At 39.6% G+C, this 18,653-nt stretch overlaps 2 protein-coding genes and 1 long non-coding RNA gene across 3 annotated transcripts; 1 reads left to right on the top strand and 2 right to left on the bottom strand.

The window, feature by feature from the left end:
* The first annotated feature begins 1,582 nt into the window (after nucleotides 1–1,582).
* On the top strand, nucleotides 1,583–6,486 carry LOC129275480 (uncharacterized). The gene is made up of 4 exons (XR_010296880.1): nucleotides 1,583–1,774; nucleotides 3,770–4,124; nucleotides 5,540–5,656; nucleotides 6,384–6,486. It is a non-coding gene; the product is annotated as an uncharacterized LOC129275480 (long non-coding RNA).
* A 1,779-nt stretch (nucleotides 6,487–8,265) lies between these two features.
* LOC135158088 (integrase/recombinase xerD homolog) lies at nucleotides 8,266–10,821 on the bottom strand (the record flags this gene model as incomplete). Its single annotated transcript, XM_064115372.1, has 1 exon — nucleotides 8,266–10,821. A coding segment is annotated over one exon (1,005 nt), but the record flags the coding sequence as incomplete, so codon positions are not given.
* Nucleotides 10,734–18,340, bottom strand: LOC135158087 (uncharacterized). Its single transcript, XM_064115371.1, has one exon. The coding sequence runs from the start codon at nucleotides 17,759–17,761 to the stop codon at nucleotides 16,652–16,654; it is 1,110 nt and encodes a 369-aa protein (XP_063971441.1). The 5' UTR covers nucleotides 17,762–18,340; the 3' UTR covers nucleotides 10,734–16,651.
* Between the last annotated feature and the right edge of the window lie 313 nt (nucleotides 18,341–18,653).

Below are 18,653 nucleotides of genomic sequence, written 5' to 3'. Positions count from 1 at the left end.
ATATATTTTTTCCTTAGCGTTTAGATAAACGTTTTGTGCTAAGTGGTATACAAATAATGTAAATTATTATTAATTAATGGCATGCGTTTCCCGATCTCCGTATCGAAATCAATATTAATGAGAGAGCGCAATTTCATTGTTCTCGCTCTAATGGGGGAGGGGGGGGGGGGGGGGTCAGTGTTCTATCAAGCAGAAGACGTAGGCCTATATGTGCATAAGTTCATGTCATTGGTGTAATGATAAAGAATCTGATGAATTCTGTTTGTCGACGTTATAATACAATTAATACAATCAATATAATTCAGGCGTACACCGCTTTAATTGCATGGTATCATGCATCCATAAATCGAAATGGCCGATGTATTCAAAACGTACGTAGCCGGGATGGCCTGCAGTTCGGATGTTACAGTACTCTAACATTATAATAATCTCGTATTACAAATGCCAATTTTGCGAAAATGCTTACAAATTCATAACTTGATAGACTCTGGGGAATGATGTCGATATAAAAATCGCATCGACCTCGATATGCAATCATGTTTGATACTGCGTTGGACTTGAGAACCCGCAAAATCTTTTCCAAAATTAGATGAAGGCCATCCATTCTCTCTATTTTTAATTTAAATATAATCTATGTATTTCAGGATCATGATGTGAAAACCCTTTTAAAACAAACATGATAAAGAAAAAAACGCGTCTCAAGGTATACATGGTTCATTGCCGCAAAATATACCAATCATCTTCATTTGTTATCATCTAATCATGATCATTATCACTGATATTATTATTCGTATTATCATGACTGTTAATATCACTTCAAAGTTATAATTATCATTATCATCATCACTGTTATCATCATCACCACCATCATTCATTCATTATCTATTTGCAATCGTTCTCCAATATCAATTTTATATTTTATATAGTTAAGAATATATGAAAGATAATAGTAATGATTATGGTGATGCTGGTAATCATGAACATTAGATCCGTTTTGTGAGATAATTTATGCGATTTTACGTGCTAATCGCTACTCGATGATGGTGAAAGGAAGAAGTCGGGACGGTAGTTACTGTATACACGCACTGTAATACACTATAGTACAAAAGATTCCCCATCGGACGGGCCAACGGTCTTTTGAAGTAGGTTCGTCTATTGAAATTATGACAATAATCACGACACCGGATATGGGGAACTATTCTCTGAGCGCCTCTCCCATTCATTATCTCAACCCAGACAAAATACACGAGAGGCGAGTAAATGCATTTTCCGTGGAGTTTAATAAAAATTGTTTCTGAAAAGCATCTTCCAAATGATGTATACCAAAATGTAAAATGATGTGTTGTCAAATAAAGCCAACATAATATAATGCAACAATCAAAACATAATAATATAAACGTAAAGCCTCCTGAGATGTGTCATATGCGAACAATTAAAGTTATTAAACCAATCTCCTCAATTGACAATTAAAACAGTCCATCCACATTCATGACAAAGACACCAGGGGCCCGTTTCATAAAACATTTGACTTGCAACTGTAACATCTCCCATATCTATGGCAAATCTTGTTATTGCAATGGCAACTTGTCATAGTTGCAAATATCCGTTTCATAAAAGCAATAACAAATTGTTATCGTAAATAAAAATAAATAAATGAAAAATAGTTCGTGAACGAGCCTGATTTGCAGCTAACAGCCGGTTTTTTTCTTCACACACGTCGTCTGCGATAAAATTTTGATGGTGACAGAATTGAAGTAAAATTTGAATCGGAGATGTAAGTACTTTCTAATTATCGTATTTATTCAATTATTACATCATTTGATAAAGTAATAAATAAATCACTTCCGAAAGAATGACATTGATAATACATATTATATTTCCATCGTTTTCTACGAGGTAAACATGCATTTTGCCCGGGGATATCGTGGAGGCACCATCGAGATGCCGAGTGGTCGCTATCCCGGAGCTTCGGCGTAGTACACGGCAGTAGTGTTGATGTGTGTGGGGTGGAGCTCGAATGAGCGGCGTTGCGACTTGAGTTGCATCTGTCTTTCTTTCTGACTTTAGTCTTTAATTACCTAATTCAGTGCGATATGTGAACAGCTGTGTGAGAGTGAGCCTTTATTTTTTTGTGGCTTGGGTTGTTGTGGGCGACAAAAATGCAGTCAAGTCTCGAGGAGCATTGATGGGTGTTGATTGGTGTTCACGCTCATGTTTGGCCTCGGCTTTGGCATGTTTTTTTTTTTTTTTTTTTTTTTTTGTGGGGGGGGGGGGTGACTGTCACAAATATTGTACTCTGTAACTGTGAGGGATTGTTTTTCTTATAGTTTTCAGGGGGGGGGGGGTGTGGGTGGCTTGCTTGCGAGTATAAACAGTTTGGTGGCCAGACAGTAAAAAAAAAAAGGCAAAATTTTTTTTTTTTGAAAGCTATGAGTCAGTTAGCAAAAATTTGGGCCTTTTTTAGAGGATCTAAGTAATTCTAGATCTAGACTCTATACAAAATCTGATTTTGTGATAGATTTCGAGTAACCCAGGCAACTGCGGCCCGCTGTACTGGCTGCAGCCCAGGAGCTGTCCGTGTATTACACGGACAGCTCCTGGGCTAGTTGGCAGATAAATGGGGTAGAATTGTGGTCACCATATCACCCCAAATTAAAGGGGGAGATTACGGTATGCACTTGCCTCTATTACATGGATGAAGATCTATCGAGACACAATACTATCGTCGATGCATAAAGTGTAAGCTAAAAAAAAGGCGAAAGTTATGTCGCTTTCGTTCTCCTGCTTTCAAAATTGAAAACAAAATGGCAGATCGATACCGGGGCTACTTTTGCTTTTTTGAGCTTACAGTTTAGGCATCGATGTTAGGAATGTGTCTCTCAATAGACCTTTTTTTTTTTTTTAATTTAGACAATACAACACTTCTATGTGTGAATCATATCTAAATGCATAACTATTAGTGTTGTATCCTAGGCTGGGTCAGCCGAGACAGAGACCGCTAAAAAAATTTGCAAGTTTTTTGTTGAATTCAATTGACCATTGACCCCCCCTCAAAAAAAAAAAAAAATGAATAAATGAATGTAAAAAATTGAAAATAAATAAATAGAATAAATTTAAAAAACAGGCAAAATATATATATATTACCGGTATATATAATCTATAGAGAGGGGGGGGGGGGTGGGTGGAATCTAGATCTAATAATAGTGTGTGCATTAGAAATTCACATTGCGTTGATGATGGACACAATTTATGTGCTGGAAATGACTGCATTTGTCAGGCCTCGGAGCCGAGACATCAAGACAGAGCGACCGAGGCCGAGACATCAGGCTTCGAGGCCGAGGACGCAAATTCTGGTCCCGAGGCCGTCCTCGGTACACAACACTGATAGCTATAGAATCAGCATGCTCTCTATACCCTACAAGATTGATAACAAAGACATATGTGTTTCAACAAGAAATAATTGGTCAACGTATATCTGAATGGGGTATTGTACAGTACTATTGATCAACCAATGATACGAGTTGTATTCTGAGATTTAAATCCATGTTCCTCTTTGACCAATGTTGTCAAATAAAAACCTTGCTTTGAGCATTACATCCTCAAGGTGGTCTGAAATTCTATTAGAAGAAGGTACATGTACTCTTCTGTGGAAGTTCATTTTATGCTTTGACTGAATATCTACAAGTTTTATTATCAATATACTAGTGTTCTGAAGTTGATGTGTTAATAATCAAATGTTTTAATGTTTATTCTACTTAAAACATAATAGATGGCAGCAGGAGCAAATGTTGGTCGTGATGAGGCGTATACCACCATCAACAATGCTGCAATTGCAGTCACCACCACCACTGCTGCCACCACCATCAGTGCTACTAATGCCACCACCACCAAGTCTGCTTCTGCCACTGCCATCACCATTGCCACCGCCACTACCAAGACCACTCCTGACACAAAGCCCCCAAGTCCTCAACTGATTGCAGCTGGAGAAGGATAGACCAGGAACTTCAAAGTCAGGGCTTGCCGGTCTCCTACAATAAGAAAAATGCCAAGGGCCCATCTAATGAACTTGTTGCAGAATATTTGGCCACAGTTGTAGAAAAGCAGAGACTAACATGCAGCCACAGGTAAAAATCAATGTCAGATATGATGGATAGTCTTTGAAATATGGGTTGCAGAATGAATATCAGTAAAACCCATCATGATGTGCAATCTAAACCTAAAAAGGCGGTGGGGGGGGGGGGCTCAAAAATTTTCGCGATAAATCCACAACGTGAAAGATGGTGCCGCGTCATTATATGCCTTTTTTTTAAAGATTCATGAGTTTTCAGACAAAATTTGTGACACATGGGTACCCGGTTCTGTAATTACGCAACGTTGTGTAAGTACATGTCAGAATTGCTTTAAAATGTGATTTCATGAACAAATCCAATGCAAATTCTGTTTCTAGCCAAAATTCATAATTGTATCATACCGGTAATTTTTATTTTTACTGATTAAAATCAATTACTTTCAAGTTGCTTATGATCAGAAAATTTTGTCAACAATATCAAAAAAAGTAAAAAAACAACAACAAAGAAATACTTCAGAAAAAAAAAAATACAGATGAATGGAATTTGATATCATTTAACGTTTATGTGTCTGAACAAAAAAAAACCACTTCAAGGGCTTTGTTTATAGATTTCCAGCCAAATTCTAATTTCATGCATGAATAAGTAAAATTTATTAATTACAAATAAATTTAAATAATTTTAGAACGATCAAATATACAATTTTTTCATCTGTGACAGGCATGTTGCATTTTTTCACAATTGCGCAATAAACGGTCAAGATCTTGAGGGCCCCCACCCCTATCTTTCCTGCCTCCAAAATACCCTGGCAGTCTTATTAGGGTTAGATTAGGTTTACATTAAAATATAAAATTCTTACATTGGATTTCAGTGGCGTAATGAGCCAAATATTTTGAGAGGGCTAAATATGGCGGATGGAACAAAAGTTCTCCAAAGATGCAAGAGAGCGAAGGGAGTGAGCAAAATTGTTGAACTTTTAAATACAGAAATCAAATTTTTTGAAAGATTTTGACGTAATCAGAAAATAATAGACTATTTCACCCTTTCCCATTCCCTTTTTTTTTTCTTGGTCATGAAACATTGGGGGGGGGGGGGCATTGCCTCCTCATCTATACACCAGTGATGGATTTAATACTTTTTGCATGTACGATGACAACGCTCGCTCTCTCCCTCACCCATCCTCACTACGTGTACATGTGTGTGCAAGATAAATTATGAGGAACAATTGCATAGCATATGAAGTGATGTTTCTCAACCAGAGATTCCTTATATAGTATCTATTGTTGCATGTTTGCATTTTTGTTCATCATATTAACCCATCTTGATCCCTTTACCCCCCCCCCCCATGATAAAAACTTAGAAGTCAAATGACGTTTCCTCTTATTTTCTTTTGATATACATGCAATGTATACATGTGAGAAAAAAAAGTGCCAAACATTTTTTGAAAATTTCAATTTAATTTATTCCTTCAGGTGAGGCTTTGTCCACATTTCCAGAAAGACACAAGATAGTATCAGAAAGCCATGCCAAAATCAACGACTGAAGGGTTTGGAGAGCCATACAAAGAGCCTAGAAATGTGATTTCACCTGTAAGTTAAACACTCTTGATTATAATTCTGATTCACTTTGGCATAGGAAGTATGTCACATGATAACAATTTGAATGATTTTTGTCTTCTTGATTTGCTCTTCGTCAAGAATCCAGTCCATATTTTAGAATTAAACTCTAAGTTCAAGGTGTTAAATTGATATATGATATTTCTTTTACAGCTGCAAAAACAACAAACCAATATCAATCATTGGTAGATAATGTGACTTGCTTTCTCTTGCCAAAGTGGTAGGCTACATGAATATTCTGCATTTCTATAATTATTGACCCCCACCACTACCACCTAAGATGCAACATGTCAAATTACTGCAAAGACATAGATGCTAGTTATTCACTTCATCATATTTTTAATTATTAATTTGTCAGTAAAGGAGTAATAGGACTCAGGTAGATTACCCGAAGAAGCTCACATAATTTTTTTTTACTGGTAGACCCTTTACATTCATTTGATGAATTGAGTTGATGCAAAATCAACTGAATGTAATTAGTACAAAATCCTGTTAATAAACCTTACTAGGTGAGGCTATTCTGGTAGATCATCCCGGGGGGCGCCTGAGGATCTTGTCCATTTGGAGAAATCTTGCAAAGTATCGAAAGGTGCCTCCACCCCCCCCCCCCCCCAGTCTATTAAGGGTTAACAATGAAAATGAAATTAGGAATAACTTTGGTATCTTGCTTATATGCATTATAAATTAATTTCTATTTCAGGTACTTCAATCACATGAACAGCAGCAGGAGCAAAAACAGCAGCAACCACACAGGAGATGTAACGACAGCATTGACCAACAGCAGCTTAAAAAACTTCTGCAGGAGGTGCAAAAACCACACCGGCAACCTCAACAACATCAAGATGTCCAACAACCACTCCGGGAACATTAATAGCAACCACAACTTCAGCAAGAGTTTCAACAAACACATCAGCAAAAACCAACAGCAGCAGCAACAACAGCACTTATGAAATGAATTTAATTGAAACTCAAAAGCCAATGAGGAAACATCTTTTACAAAATGAGACATCATTTATTCATTCTTTTACAGGATAAAGAAAAGCTTTTTTGAAAGTGTAGATTTGCAGGAACACAATGTATGTTCCCTATGTATCTATTTATTGAAATAAATTTGACTTTAAAAAGAATGATTGATGATTCAATAAATATCTACTTTTTATTTGTCAATGAGTAAAAATACATGTATTTTCTATTTAGAATGACAAAAAGCAATTTATCAAATCAAAATCATCAAAAAATTGACCAATATGGCTCTTAGGCCCTCAAAATAGTTGGTATTTTGATGAAAAAGCTGTTTCTGCGGCAATATTTGACACAGCTCAAATAGCTGCGTCAAATTTGCCGCAGAAATTGTCATTTGCCGCAGCTCCTTGAGCTGCGTCAAATATTGCCGCTGAAATTGTCATTTGCCGCAGAAAGTATCTGCGGCAAAGTTTTATGAAATGGAAACTTGCCGCTGTTTTGAGATTTGCCGCAGAAACACAGATTTGCCGCAGAAAATGGGAGTTGCCGCTGCGGCAAATGTTTTATGAAACGGGCCCCAGTTTGTCATGTTGGCCAAATGTGGGCAACGTAAAATTCCATCTGCAAAGCTACGAAGCAAAGATTCCCGTTTGCAACACGAGCTTATGCAGGAAAACTTTTAAAACAGAAACTAGTGCTCAGAAGCCCCACCAACGGCCCTGAACTAGAATGTGAACGAGGCAACGTTAATGTTCGGTCCGAAATGGAATTCGCTGGTGGCCTCATCCAAATCGGGTGACGAACCAAGCCCCGTTCACATTATAACATGAGGAGTGGAATATACGAAATTGGTCTAAATAAATGAAAAATATTATCTCAGGAAGCCCAAAATAAGCGAAGAATCATAATGTGATAGGAAAAGGCCGAGCTCCAGCAAGGGCGAAAACACCCCCCTGAACACCTGATGATAAATTAACTAAACTGGTAAACCAAAGTAAAATACAAAAAGGTATCCAAAATTAGGTGAACAGGTTGGATGGAATTACCTTGCGGCCCACTTTGGGTGTGCGACCAGGCTTAAGGCCCGAAGCTCACATTCAGGTTAGAATGAATAACATGAAACAAAACATCTTGACGTTGAAAATTAGTGGGGGTGACAAGGGGATGGAGGAGGGAAAAATACAGTAAGTATGTTGCACAAGACAGGTGAATTGAGATGGAAGATGCTTTCAAATCGACTCCACGAAGAAGAATGCTAACTTGTTAGAAATTGGCTTTTGCCCCCTCCCGAAATTACCACGTCAGCTAACGCGACGTAGCATTTTTAGCCACGCCTCCTTGTAATGTCCGAAAAATACCAAAATTCGCAACGCAACATTTTTTGGCCACGCCTCCTCGTGAAGTCCGACAAAATACCATATTTGGCATCGCAACATATCTCCGCCAGGGCAAAGGAATTCGCCTGACCAGACCCCTTCCTTGTAAAACACCTGTTACGTACCGCTGGCGGGCTATGTTGTTGTCCAGCTAGTCTGACCTGAGATAACCTCTCATTAACTCGCTTCGCGCGTTAAGAGGTATTATCTCAACCCAGACAAAATACACGAGAGGCGAGTAAATGCATTTTCCGTGGAGTTTAATAAAAATTGTTTCTGAAAAGCATCTTCCAAATGATGTATACCAAAATGTAAAATGATGTGTTGTCAAATAAAGCCAACATAATATAATGCAACAATCAAAACATAATAATATAAACGTAAAGCCTCCTGAGATGTGTCATATGCGAAAAATTAAAGTTATTAAACCAATCTCCTCAATTGACAATTAAAACAGTCCATCCACATTCATGACAAAGACACCAGTTTGTCATGTTGGCCAAATGTGGGCAACGTAAAATTCCATCTGCAAAGCTACGAAGCAAAGATTCCCGTTTGCAACACGAGCTTATGCAGGAAAACTTTTAAAACAGAAACTAGTGCTCAGAAGCCCCACCAACGGCCCTGAACTAGAATGTGAACGAGGCAACGTTAATGTTCGGTCCGAAATGGAATTCGCTGGTGGCCTCATCCAAATCGGGTGACGAACCAAGCCCCGTTCACATTATAACATGAGGAGTGGAATATACGAAATTGGTCTAAATAAATGAAAAATATTATCTCAGGAAGCCCAAAATAAGTGAAGAATCATAATGTGTTGTGGCAAAAAATGGAATGCCGCCAAACGGGATGACTCATCGTCAGCCCGCCGCCACAACACAATATGATGCCAATAGTTCAAACCATGCTGTATTTACGATGTCCACGCTAAGAAGCTGGGAAAAGGGGGGGGGGTGCATTAAACGAACAGGGACGCACAATTAAACCATCTAGGAGGATTCATGCTCATTCAGTCCACTTGCGAAGAGTCTAGTGCCCTAAGATAAAGGAGAGGCGGGGGGGGGGGGGGGGGCGGGGCTTAGTAACTAAATAGTGAAGTTTGTAGTAAGGACGTGAGATCTGATGATACCACGTGTGAGTTCTGGATAAGGTATTCAGGTCATAACATCTGCTCATAAAAAAGTTCCAACTGTTCGCGACGTCCGAGCCAGCGAGTCCTCGACGGAGGTAAAACAGCTGTTACTCTAGTGATTTCGCTCCGCGACAAAGAAATCAAGTGTTCTCCTGTTCGCGGATGTATTGAGTTTTAGGACCCGGCCACGTGTCGAGTAGTGAGGGCCCGCCCCCAACTAGAGCGGGACTGCCCGCGTCAGCGAAACGTGAATTGTCCCCTTCCTCTCTTACGATTCCGTGGAATGCTGACACAACCCACGTTGAGACCCCAAATAACTGCACATGGAAGAGAGAAAAGGAAAGAAACAGCGGCACCAATTGTACATTCTAAAAAGGGGGGGGGTACATAGTTACCATAAACACGATAAGTGTAGCAAAGACCACAATCTACTAACAGTGGGCGAGCAATTCTGCCTGCGCCCATGGAACTATTAACGGGTAAGATAACCATTGCGTCACCATGGCAACAAGCGAGAGAGAGAGAGAGAGTAAGGTTAATATTTACTGCTCGTTAGGGGTTGTCAAAAAACAAAAACAAATAAACATTAGGTCGATATTAAATTGTGCACAAACTGGTATTAAACATAGAAGGGTGATAAATAACTGGCAAAATTGCTTAAATTAAGGGGGGAGAGGTTGTCGAATATACAATCTGTGTGTGTTGGAAGCCCAGCGCCCCATATTTTGAATGCAAACATCGGGAATACCTGCCATGGCTGCAGAAGTTGCCGCCCCAATACGGAAAGAATGGGAAGAGAAATGAGCAACGGGTAGCCCGCAAAAACTAATGGCACGCTTTAAAACTTGGCCAAATTGGTGCCTCGTTAGGGGTGACCAGTCAAAGTGACGGAAAAAGGCAGAGCCGACCGAGCTCCGCAGAGCGAGGTAATCATTTACAGCGCGAAGTGGGCATACATACGAAACAACATTCTGTGGAATTAAAATCGAGCATCCACGTCCAGTTTGATCTGTTTTAGACCTCGCAATCACAATGCGCAATTTTGCTTGATTACCCATCCCTTGAATAATAACATCTTTTTCTGATAAAGGAACGGGTTCATGTCTAGATCGAGACGTGAACTCCCCTACTCGAAGAAAACCAAAGAAAGCGATTAGAAAGGCAGCCCGAAACAATGCCAGATCATACGTATTAACGCATACGTGAGTCAATGAATTTAGGATGGATTTGAGAATAGGCAGGGTTATGGGACACCGGGTATCACGGCGAGCATTTTTCCGCCTGCACCCGTCTACCAGCCGCCGGATTACAAACGCGTCAGTCACATCAGGCCAACCCGATGTTTGCATCGTAAAAGCCAGGCCTGATATATATGTACTTATTGTTGCCCCCGCATACCCATTCCAGGAGAGATAAGCAATAAATTGAGCGACCTGCTCAACGTCAGGACGTATACTTATATCATAATGATATTGCAGCCGAAACTGCTTAAACACAGACCAAGCGTTCCTATAAGTATGATGAGTGCCGGGCGCCCGCGAAGAAAACAACAGATGCTCTCTCTCTATATGAAGCTGCTCCAAAGATGGGCGGGAAGCTTGCTGCCAGCCAGATCTGCGCCTGGTGCTAACCTGCGAAACCTGTCCATCTGAAAACGAGAGAGGGCATCAGCCTTTTCATTGCGAGAGCCTGGCACGTAACGTGCTTTGAACATAATATTATGATCCAAACAAAGAACTACAAGCAAACGAACCAGTTTCATTACACTAGGACATTTCGAAGTTAAGGAATTAACAACATGAACAACTGTTTGATTATCTGACCAAAATAAGACATTAGAATTAGCTAGAAGAGCCCCCCACATACGTATACCGACTACTATTGGGAAAAGCTCTAGAAAAGCGATGGAATAATTCTTCTCCAGTATTTCAGCTGGCCATTTCCCTTGAGCCCACTTATCCTGGAAGGATATACCAAAGCCAATGCTACCCGCAGCGTCAGTAAAGAACTGAAAATGAGCATTAGTTACCCATGTTGAGTGTGAAAACATAACTGTGCCATTGAAATCGGACAGAAACGTAAGCCAGGCCTGCATGTCCTCTTTTGCGCCGCGTGAAAGCCTTATCCGGTGGTTTGGGGTGCGGACCCCTTTAGTAAGATCGATAAGTCTCCTTAGGAAGGCTCTTCCGGGAGCCACGGCTTTACACACGAAATTAAGGCTGCCAATTAGCGACTGCAACTGCCGCAACGAGAGCTTATCTTTCTTAACAAAATCAATGAGCATTGCCTGTAACACGTTTACTTTCTCCTTGGGTACCCGAACTCTCTGCTCAACCGCGTCGATTTCAAGCCCTAAAAATATGATAGTGGGAACGGGCCCCTCAGTCTTCTCCTCCGCTATCGGGACGCCAAAAACCTCGCACATCGCCTTAACTCTTTAAATGCCATTGGCAGCTATACGTGCCCTTAGCCCTCAAATGCCATTGGCACGTATACGTGCCCAAATAACTTTTTTTTTTTTACCAATTTTACAGCCAGAAAATCAACACCATATTCTCTGTTTTTTATGTTGTTATACTAGCAAGGAATTCACGATTCATTTTATCATATACAAAATAGTGGTTTACATAGACATTTTTTGAGTAAAATTGTATTTTTGCATCATTATTTTGCAGAATTGATTTCGGATATTGCCGCGATCTGAATCAAGATTTCCCCTATAGACACGTGTGATATAACGGTTGTGTGTAGCAATACACGTACTTCTGGGCAGAGCAAAGGTGAATGTGCGGAGACATTCAGCTCGGAATTGACCAATGACCGAGCGGTACGATGTTCCCCACCCAACGCTAGTCGCCCATTCGCTATTGTTACATGAATATTCATGAGCTATCGATCGGGTCTTTTGCAGGCCGGTATGGTAGTATTCTTGAGTCAAGGCTTTTTTCTGCCTGCAAATGTGCACGGTTTGGGGGAGATTTTTTTTTTTTTTTTTTTTTTTTTTTTGGGGGGGGGGCAAAGGTCTTATACATTGTTTTTAGCATTCTCACAAAATTTTTCTCGTTATAAATACATGAGTAAAGAACTAGAAGCCTATCATTTCCAACTCTCGTCTGCGCACTGCAATCATCACACTCGTTATTTATTTATTCATTTATTATTGTTATTAATATTATTAATATTATCATTATTAGTATTACTATTATCATAATCATTATTATCATTATTGTTATTATAATTATTATTATCATTATCATTATTCTTCTCCTTCACCTTCTTCTTAGTATTAAAGGGATGGTCCGGGCTGAAAGTATTTATAGTTTTATAAATAGAGCAGAATTCACTGAGCAAAATACCGAAAATTTCATCAAAATCGGATAACAAATAACAAAGTTATTGAATTTTAAAGTTTATCAATATTTCATGAAAACAGTCGTCATGAATATTCATTAGGTGGACTGATGATGTCACATCTCCACTTGTTCCTCTTTATTTTATTATATGAAATTAGGTTTATTCAATTTTTTTCCTCCAAGCACTAGAAAAATTGAATTGACAACTGATTTAATGCATTAGATATTTATTGCTGCAACTTATTTCATTATAAGGGAGACATATTATTCACACAAGTATGAAATAATGAAATAATTATGATTTTATGTTGCCAGCAAAGAGATGATGGGTAAATTCCCCTACACGCTGAGCTCATATGTCAAATCTGATAGCATGTACTACTAAATGAAAAAAATGAATCAAGCAAATTTGATAACAACACCAAATTACGTACCAAGTTTGGTGGAAAAAATAAACATCAAATTTGCATCTGTTACGGAAAGAAACCTAAATATTATTTTGATCATTAACAAAATATATGTTGCCAATGAAACAAGGGTGAAGTAAAAAATATGATGGGTGTAAGGAAGATTTAAAAAAAAGAAAAATGTGAGTGAGCGAATCGAGCGAGTAAACGCACTTTCCATGATCTTTTATTTACAAAATTCTGTGAATGTCATGCATTTTCCGTAATGCGTTTTTTTTCCATTCTTCCTCATTTGTTTTATTAGCGAGAAATAATTTATATTAATGTATAATTTCTTCCGATGATCCGCTTTCTTTTGTTTCTCCCTTTTTGCCAGCAAAAAGATAATGGGTATATTCCCCTACACGCTGAGCTCATATGCCAAATCTGGTAGCATAAACTCGATAACTACTACTAAATGAAAAAAAAAAAAAATCAAGCAAATTTGATAATTGGAAATGTGAAATGTACTAACATATCGAGTATGTTGATTGTGCATAAATCCTACCGCATGAATAAAATATTGACAATGCACGGTATAAAATTTAGTGGTGGCACTTATATATCATTTGAACAGCAAATAATGTTCATTTCATTTTTTATTTCAGGGAAGGGGAAGTAAAATTAATCCTGACTAGATTGATATTTTTAATGACGGGGTAATTATAAATATCACAAATAAAGAGGTGTAGAAAATATAATTTCTGATATTGTCCAAAGCAATAGCTTTAATCCATTACAAACATATTATTTGAATAAACAATCGTAAGGTTCGACAAATTATAAAGATCTAAATTTCTACAAATTGTTAGTAATTTCTACCTTCACACCCCATTGCTTCGTTATTTCTGTTTCCTCTTTTATCTTTCAATTTCCTGTATTTTTGATTTGTCAAGGACTATAGCCTATACATTTCTTAAATCTCATCTTTATCCTTTATTTCTAAATATGCAAAATAGGCTTCAGCTACAAGTAAATTTAATTATTTTAAACTATTTGTTTTTCTTTATGCTTTTGATAAGTGGAAGTAACGATGCCAGTGTTTGTGCTGGTGGTCGTGGTGGCGGAGGTGTGTTGTTTTCCCCGTGATTTCTTGTTATCATTCTCGACATTATCCATGCCATCTTTACCATCATCCCTATCATCATCATCATCATCATCATCATCATCATCATCATCATCATCATTTAGATTACAGGAAATTTGACGCATATTGTCGATGCTAAATGTCTTAAAGTCAAAACAAATATTTGAATAAAAATTATGTATTTTAATGGCAATAAGTCAATGGAAGGTGTTGGGGAAAGAGACAGAGGAATTTTAATCTTGATCTCAACGGAGAGAAAAGTTATTGTTTGTATCGGAACCTTTGAAAGTATTCAATTGTCAAATCAAAAGACGCGCGCGTGGCCCGATTTCTATGAACATCCTGTGCTAAATTGCTCTCCTCGATAATAGGTCAGGAGGGAGCGCGGATTAGACATTCCTCATGAAAGAGAGTCTGGGCATCTATTGTTCATGACTTGGTGGCATGAACAATAAAATGTAGTCGCTATCAGACAGGTGGCTACTTTGGTCGAAGATTATTATTTTTAATACCGAAGCAGATATAATCAATATTTCACCCCCATCATGAAATGTTTACAGAGTGAATGTTACCTGTTATGTTTATCGTTCTTTCACTGTTTAGCTACGATTTTATATCAAATAGAAATCCCATTGGGCTTCCTGGCATGTCAACGAAGACATTTTTTTAAATATTCAAACCGCTTGCTACGTATGCTCGCTCGCAGAATGAATGAAGCCAAAATTTGAAAATAATCAATTATTCAAAGACATAATATGCAATGAGGCCCTTTTCTTGTCTAAAATTGTCATTATATTTCCATATTTATATTGCATTAAATTTTCCACACGAAAAAGAATATCCGGCATCTATTGTCCATTCCTTGGCATGTACGAGATGCATAGTTGGCCCAGATTAATATCCTTTCCTAGATGCGGCTACAAAGATCAGATATGATCATATTTCAAAATATTTTTTGCGACCCTGACAAAATATGACCAAACTTTACACTGATTCATGCTTTAGAACGATAGTTGAGTGGGTCGCAAATGTTTGTTGCCGACACTGGATAGAAATCGCCTACATTATCCAAAACAGTATATAGTTGAGTGCATCGCACACATATCGTATCCAGGTTACGATTTTTCTAAAACATGTTTTGCATTACGACAATATTGACAAGAATTTAAATGACATAAAATTTACTCTGCACTAGTAATTTTGTTTCCCCCAAATCGGTTGTTGCGGAATACCGCGCATTCTGAAAAATTACAGGGTCTTGTTTTGAAGACTACACGAATGTAAGGGTACGGTTGGCTGCACTGTGAAGATGCATGGCTCTAATATATTATTGTGTGTGTTTGCGTGGAGATCGCAGCTGTGCTGTGATTGGTCACTTGATCGACGACAATGCCCTTTTTTGGAAAAGGTCGGTTTCAATTGCGTGTGTATAAACCCTCTCGTATTTCAGAGGAAATAACTTGAATAGCAAAATAGTATTTCATTCAAAAGAGCATTTTTTTTCATATTTCTGTTTGTTCAATTTCATCAATAGATACGTCATTTGAAAGGGTAAACATTGGACTTTCATTTTATCTTCTTAATTTCTTGGTATCTCTACAATTACTCAGGTTATTTACTCTTTGAAATGTTCATGAAATCATAATTTTCTAGGTTTTACTTATTGAAAAAAAACGATGTAAAATATTTCATCTTTTCTAATTTTTTTCCAATTGCAAATATGAAAGGTAATAACATGATCATAAAGTCCATGAACCATGCATCATTTCATGTGTAGAAGGTTTGATTATACAACGTACGGGTAAAGAGTTATGACCGTTTAAAACTCAGTCTCTGCTTACGTTTCGGTCAATTTAGGATTCCCTCGAATATCCCTGGCACTAGAGGGGTATTGGGCCTGGCATAGTAAGAGTTAAAATGATACATCAAGGAACGACATTCCTGCCGTGTTGCGCCAACGAAAAAGAAATCATCCAAATAATGCAAAATTTGCTCTGAATTCGCAATTTCACGGCAACATGACTCAAGAAAAGTGCTAAAACGCTCAAAATGGGCACATGAAATTGAGCAGCCCATTGGCAAGCATTTATCAAAGTAATACGCGCCATCAATGCAAAACCCCAGAAGGTCAAAATCGGAGGGATTCACTGGTAGTAAGCGAAAAGCGGATTTTATATCGGTTTTTCCCATGAGAGCACTAGCTCCCAAGCGAGCAGCGAGATCAACCGCCTTGTCAAATGAAGTGTAATTCACGGAACATAAATCGGAATCAATGTGGTCATTAACCGAAGCCCCCCGAGGAGAAGATAGATGCTGAATTAGACGGAATTCTCCCGGATTTCGCTTGGGGACGAGCCCTACCGGGGAGCAGCGAAAGTTATCGAAAGGCGGGTCTTGGAAAGGACCTGACATTCTCCCTAAACTAACTTCCTTACCAACTTTCTCCAACAGCATGTCCCTATGCTCCCTAGCAGATTTCAAATTACGCGAGAACACAGAGCGACGCTCGCCTGTGAAACCCAATGAAAAACCCAACCTAAAACCAGAAATCAGAAAAGCTGCATTATGTTGATTATGGTGCCGTCTAAGAAATGGGAGCATGCTGCCAAGTTCAATTGGAGTTGGAGCTAGGCTTCTGTTTGGCGATTGCAGCGGCAGAGTTGCAGGCGTGTGAGCCATGCGCTGCTGAGGAGCATTTTCCGCACCGGTGAGCATAACGACAGGCGGTGCGTTGGCATGACCCAGCGTTAAAGGCGAAACAGACTGGTGAGGAGCGGAAGGGGGCAGGCGCGGCGCCAGGGGCCCGAATTGCCCCTTGTCTGTTGGCATATCCTGAGGATGGGAAACTACCCCGCCGAAACGACCGGTCGTATGGTCGAAAGGGCTGGTTACCCCCAAAAGACGAAAACGCTGCTCGACCGGGCGTCGAAGCTACTGTCAGCCATAGCTCGGTGTCTATGACAGCCCAGGAACGATGTGGATGACGGGCCTGACGTAACCGAAATTGAATGTCATAGGCCCGCCAATTGAAACCCCCAAAACGCACAATAGAGCGAACGATATCCATATACTTGAGGAGCTCGCGCGCACGCATACAGTGTCGCTCCAAGTATATAGACGCGTAAATAATGAACGCAGATGTCCACTGTTCTATGCTGGCGATCACCGGAGCCTTGCTTTGGGGGCGAAGCATTAAAGCGGACCCGGTGGCACAAAGGCTGAAGGCCTGCAACTGGGAACTTTCCTCACTTAAGCTTTCCCTTTTTAGTAATCCACCTAACTCTACAAATTCACCTTTCCAAATCTTCTCCTTAACACTGGAAGGCACCTCCCCGTCCAAATCATCACACACACAGCTAAGCATATCTGGCTGCGCAGACAGCGTAGGAAAAGGAGGGTTGGGGGCTGGTGTAAAATTATCATGACTATTAAGCCCCTCAACTACAGGGGCAGGAGGGATAGAAGGAGAAGCTTGGGATTGAATTTGGGGAATGACCGGATCTTGTGGAGAAGTCACAAGAGGCCAGGAGCCCCCCATTGTCCCGAACTCACCGTTGGTTGTCGACGCCGAACTTCCAGCAGCTGGGCTCTGCGTAGAAGTAAAAACTTGGCCGACGTCTGTCTCGAGGTCGACAGGAGAAGGCTGGCTGGCGGCATCTCGGACCGAACGACGAGTAGACTTCCTCTGACTGAACTTTTTGCCTGGCTTAACCTTGGGCATGATTGAATAATGCAGGGGTGGCGAAATTGAAAAGTCCTTAGAGCAAACTGTGACTCCTAACAGCTCAAAAGTCCAACAAACGGATATAACACAAATATACAGGTATGTTCCCAGATAAAAGAATAAATTCTCAACTGCGAAGCGTTCTTTAAGATATAAGAATGGGTAAGAAAGACAATTAGAAGGATCACAACTAAAGAGTTCAACGAACGAATAACAAAAATACAGGAAGTATGTTGCACAAGACAGGTGAATTGAGACGGAAGATGCTTTCAAATCGACTCCACGAAGAAGAATGCTAACTTGTTAGAAATTGGCTTTTGCCCCCTCCCGAAATTACCACGTCAGCTAACGCGACGTAGCATTTTTAGCCACGCCTCCTTGTAATGTCCGAAAAATACCAAAATTCGCAACGCAACATTTTTTGGCCACGCCTCCTCGTGAAGTCCGACAAAATACCATATTTGGCATCGCAACATATCTCCGCCAGGGCAAAGGAATTCGCCTGACCAGACCCCTTCCTTGTAAAACACCTGTTACGTACCGCTGGCGGGCTATGTTGCTGTCCAGCTAGTCTGACCTGAGATAACCTCTCATTAACTCGCTTCGCGCGTTAAGAGGTATTGTGGTCTATAGCGAACCCGCTGAGCATGCCATTGTCAATTAATGATTCTCTACACGGGTGAGTGATCTTGCTCTTTCATGACCATATGCCTGGGCAATGACTAAGAACAGTTCGATGAGTATTAATGCCAGGTAATCCTGAAAGGTCAATAACGTTCAATTCTCTTGCTGGAGAAGACTATATCATGGCCCCATTTGCTTTTGCTGTAGGCCAGTTGTGTACAACCTGATATAGATGATAAATAATTATCTTTCATCTATTTTAGAG

This window comes from Lytechinus pictus, unplaced genomic scaffold (genome assembly GCF_037042905.1).
Source record: "Lytechinus pictus isolate F3 Inbred unplaced genomic scaffold, Lp3.0 scaffold_29, whole genome shotgun sequence".
Taxonomy (NCBI): Eukaryota; Metazoa; Echinodermata; class Echinoidea; order Temnopleuroida; family Toxopneustidae; genus Lytechinus; species Lytechinus pictus.
Note: the sequence above shows the minus strand (reverse complement) of the source record. Positions and strands in the feature narration are given on the sequence as shown.

What these genes read in the sequence shown, in the direction of transcription:
- LOC135158087 (XM_064115371.1), bottom strand. Translation starts at nt 17,761, where the DNA reads ATGCCCAAGGTTAAGCCAGGCAAAAAGTTCAGTCAGAGGAAGTCTACT.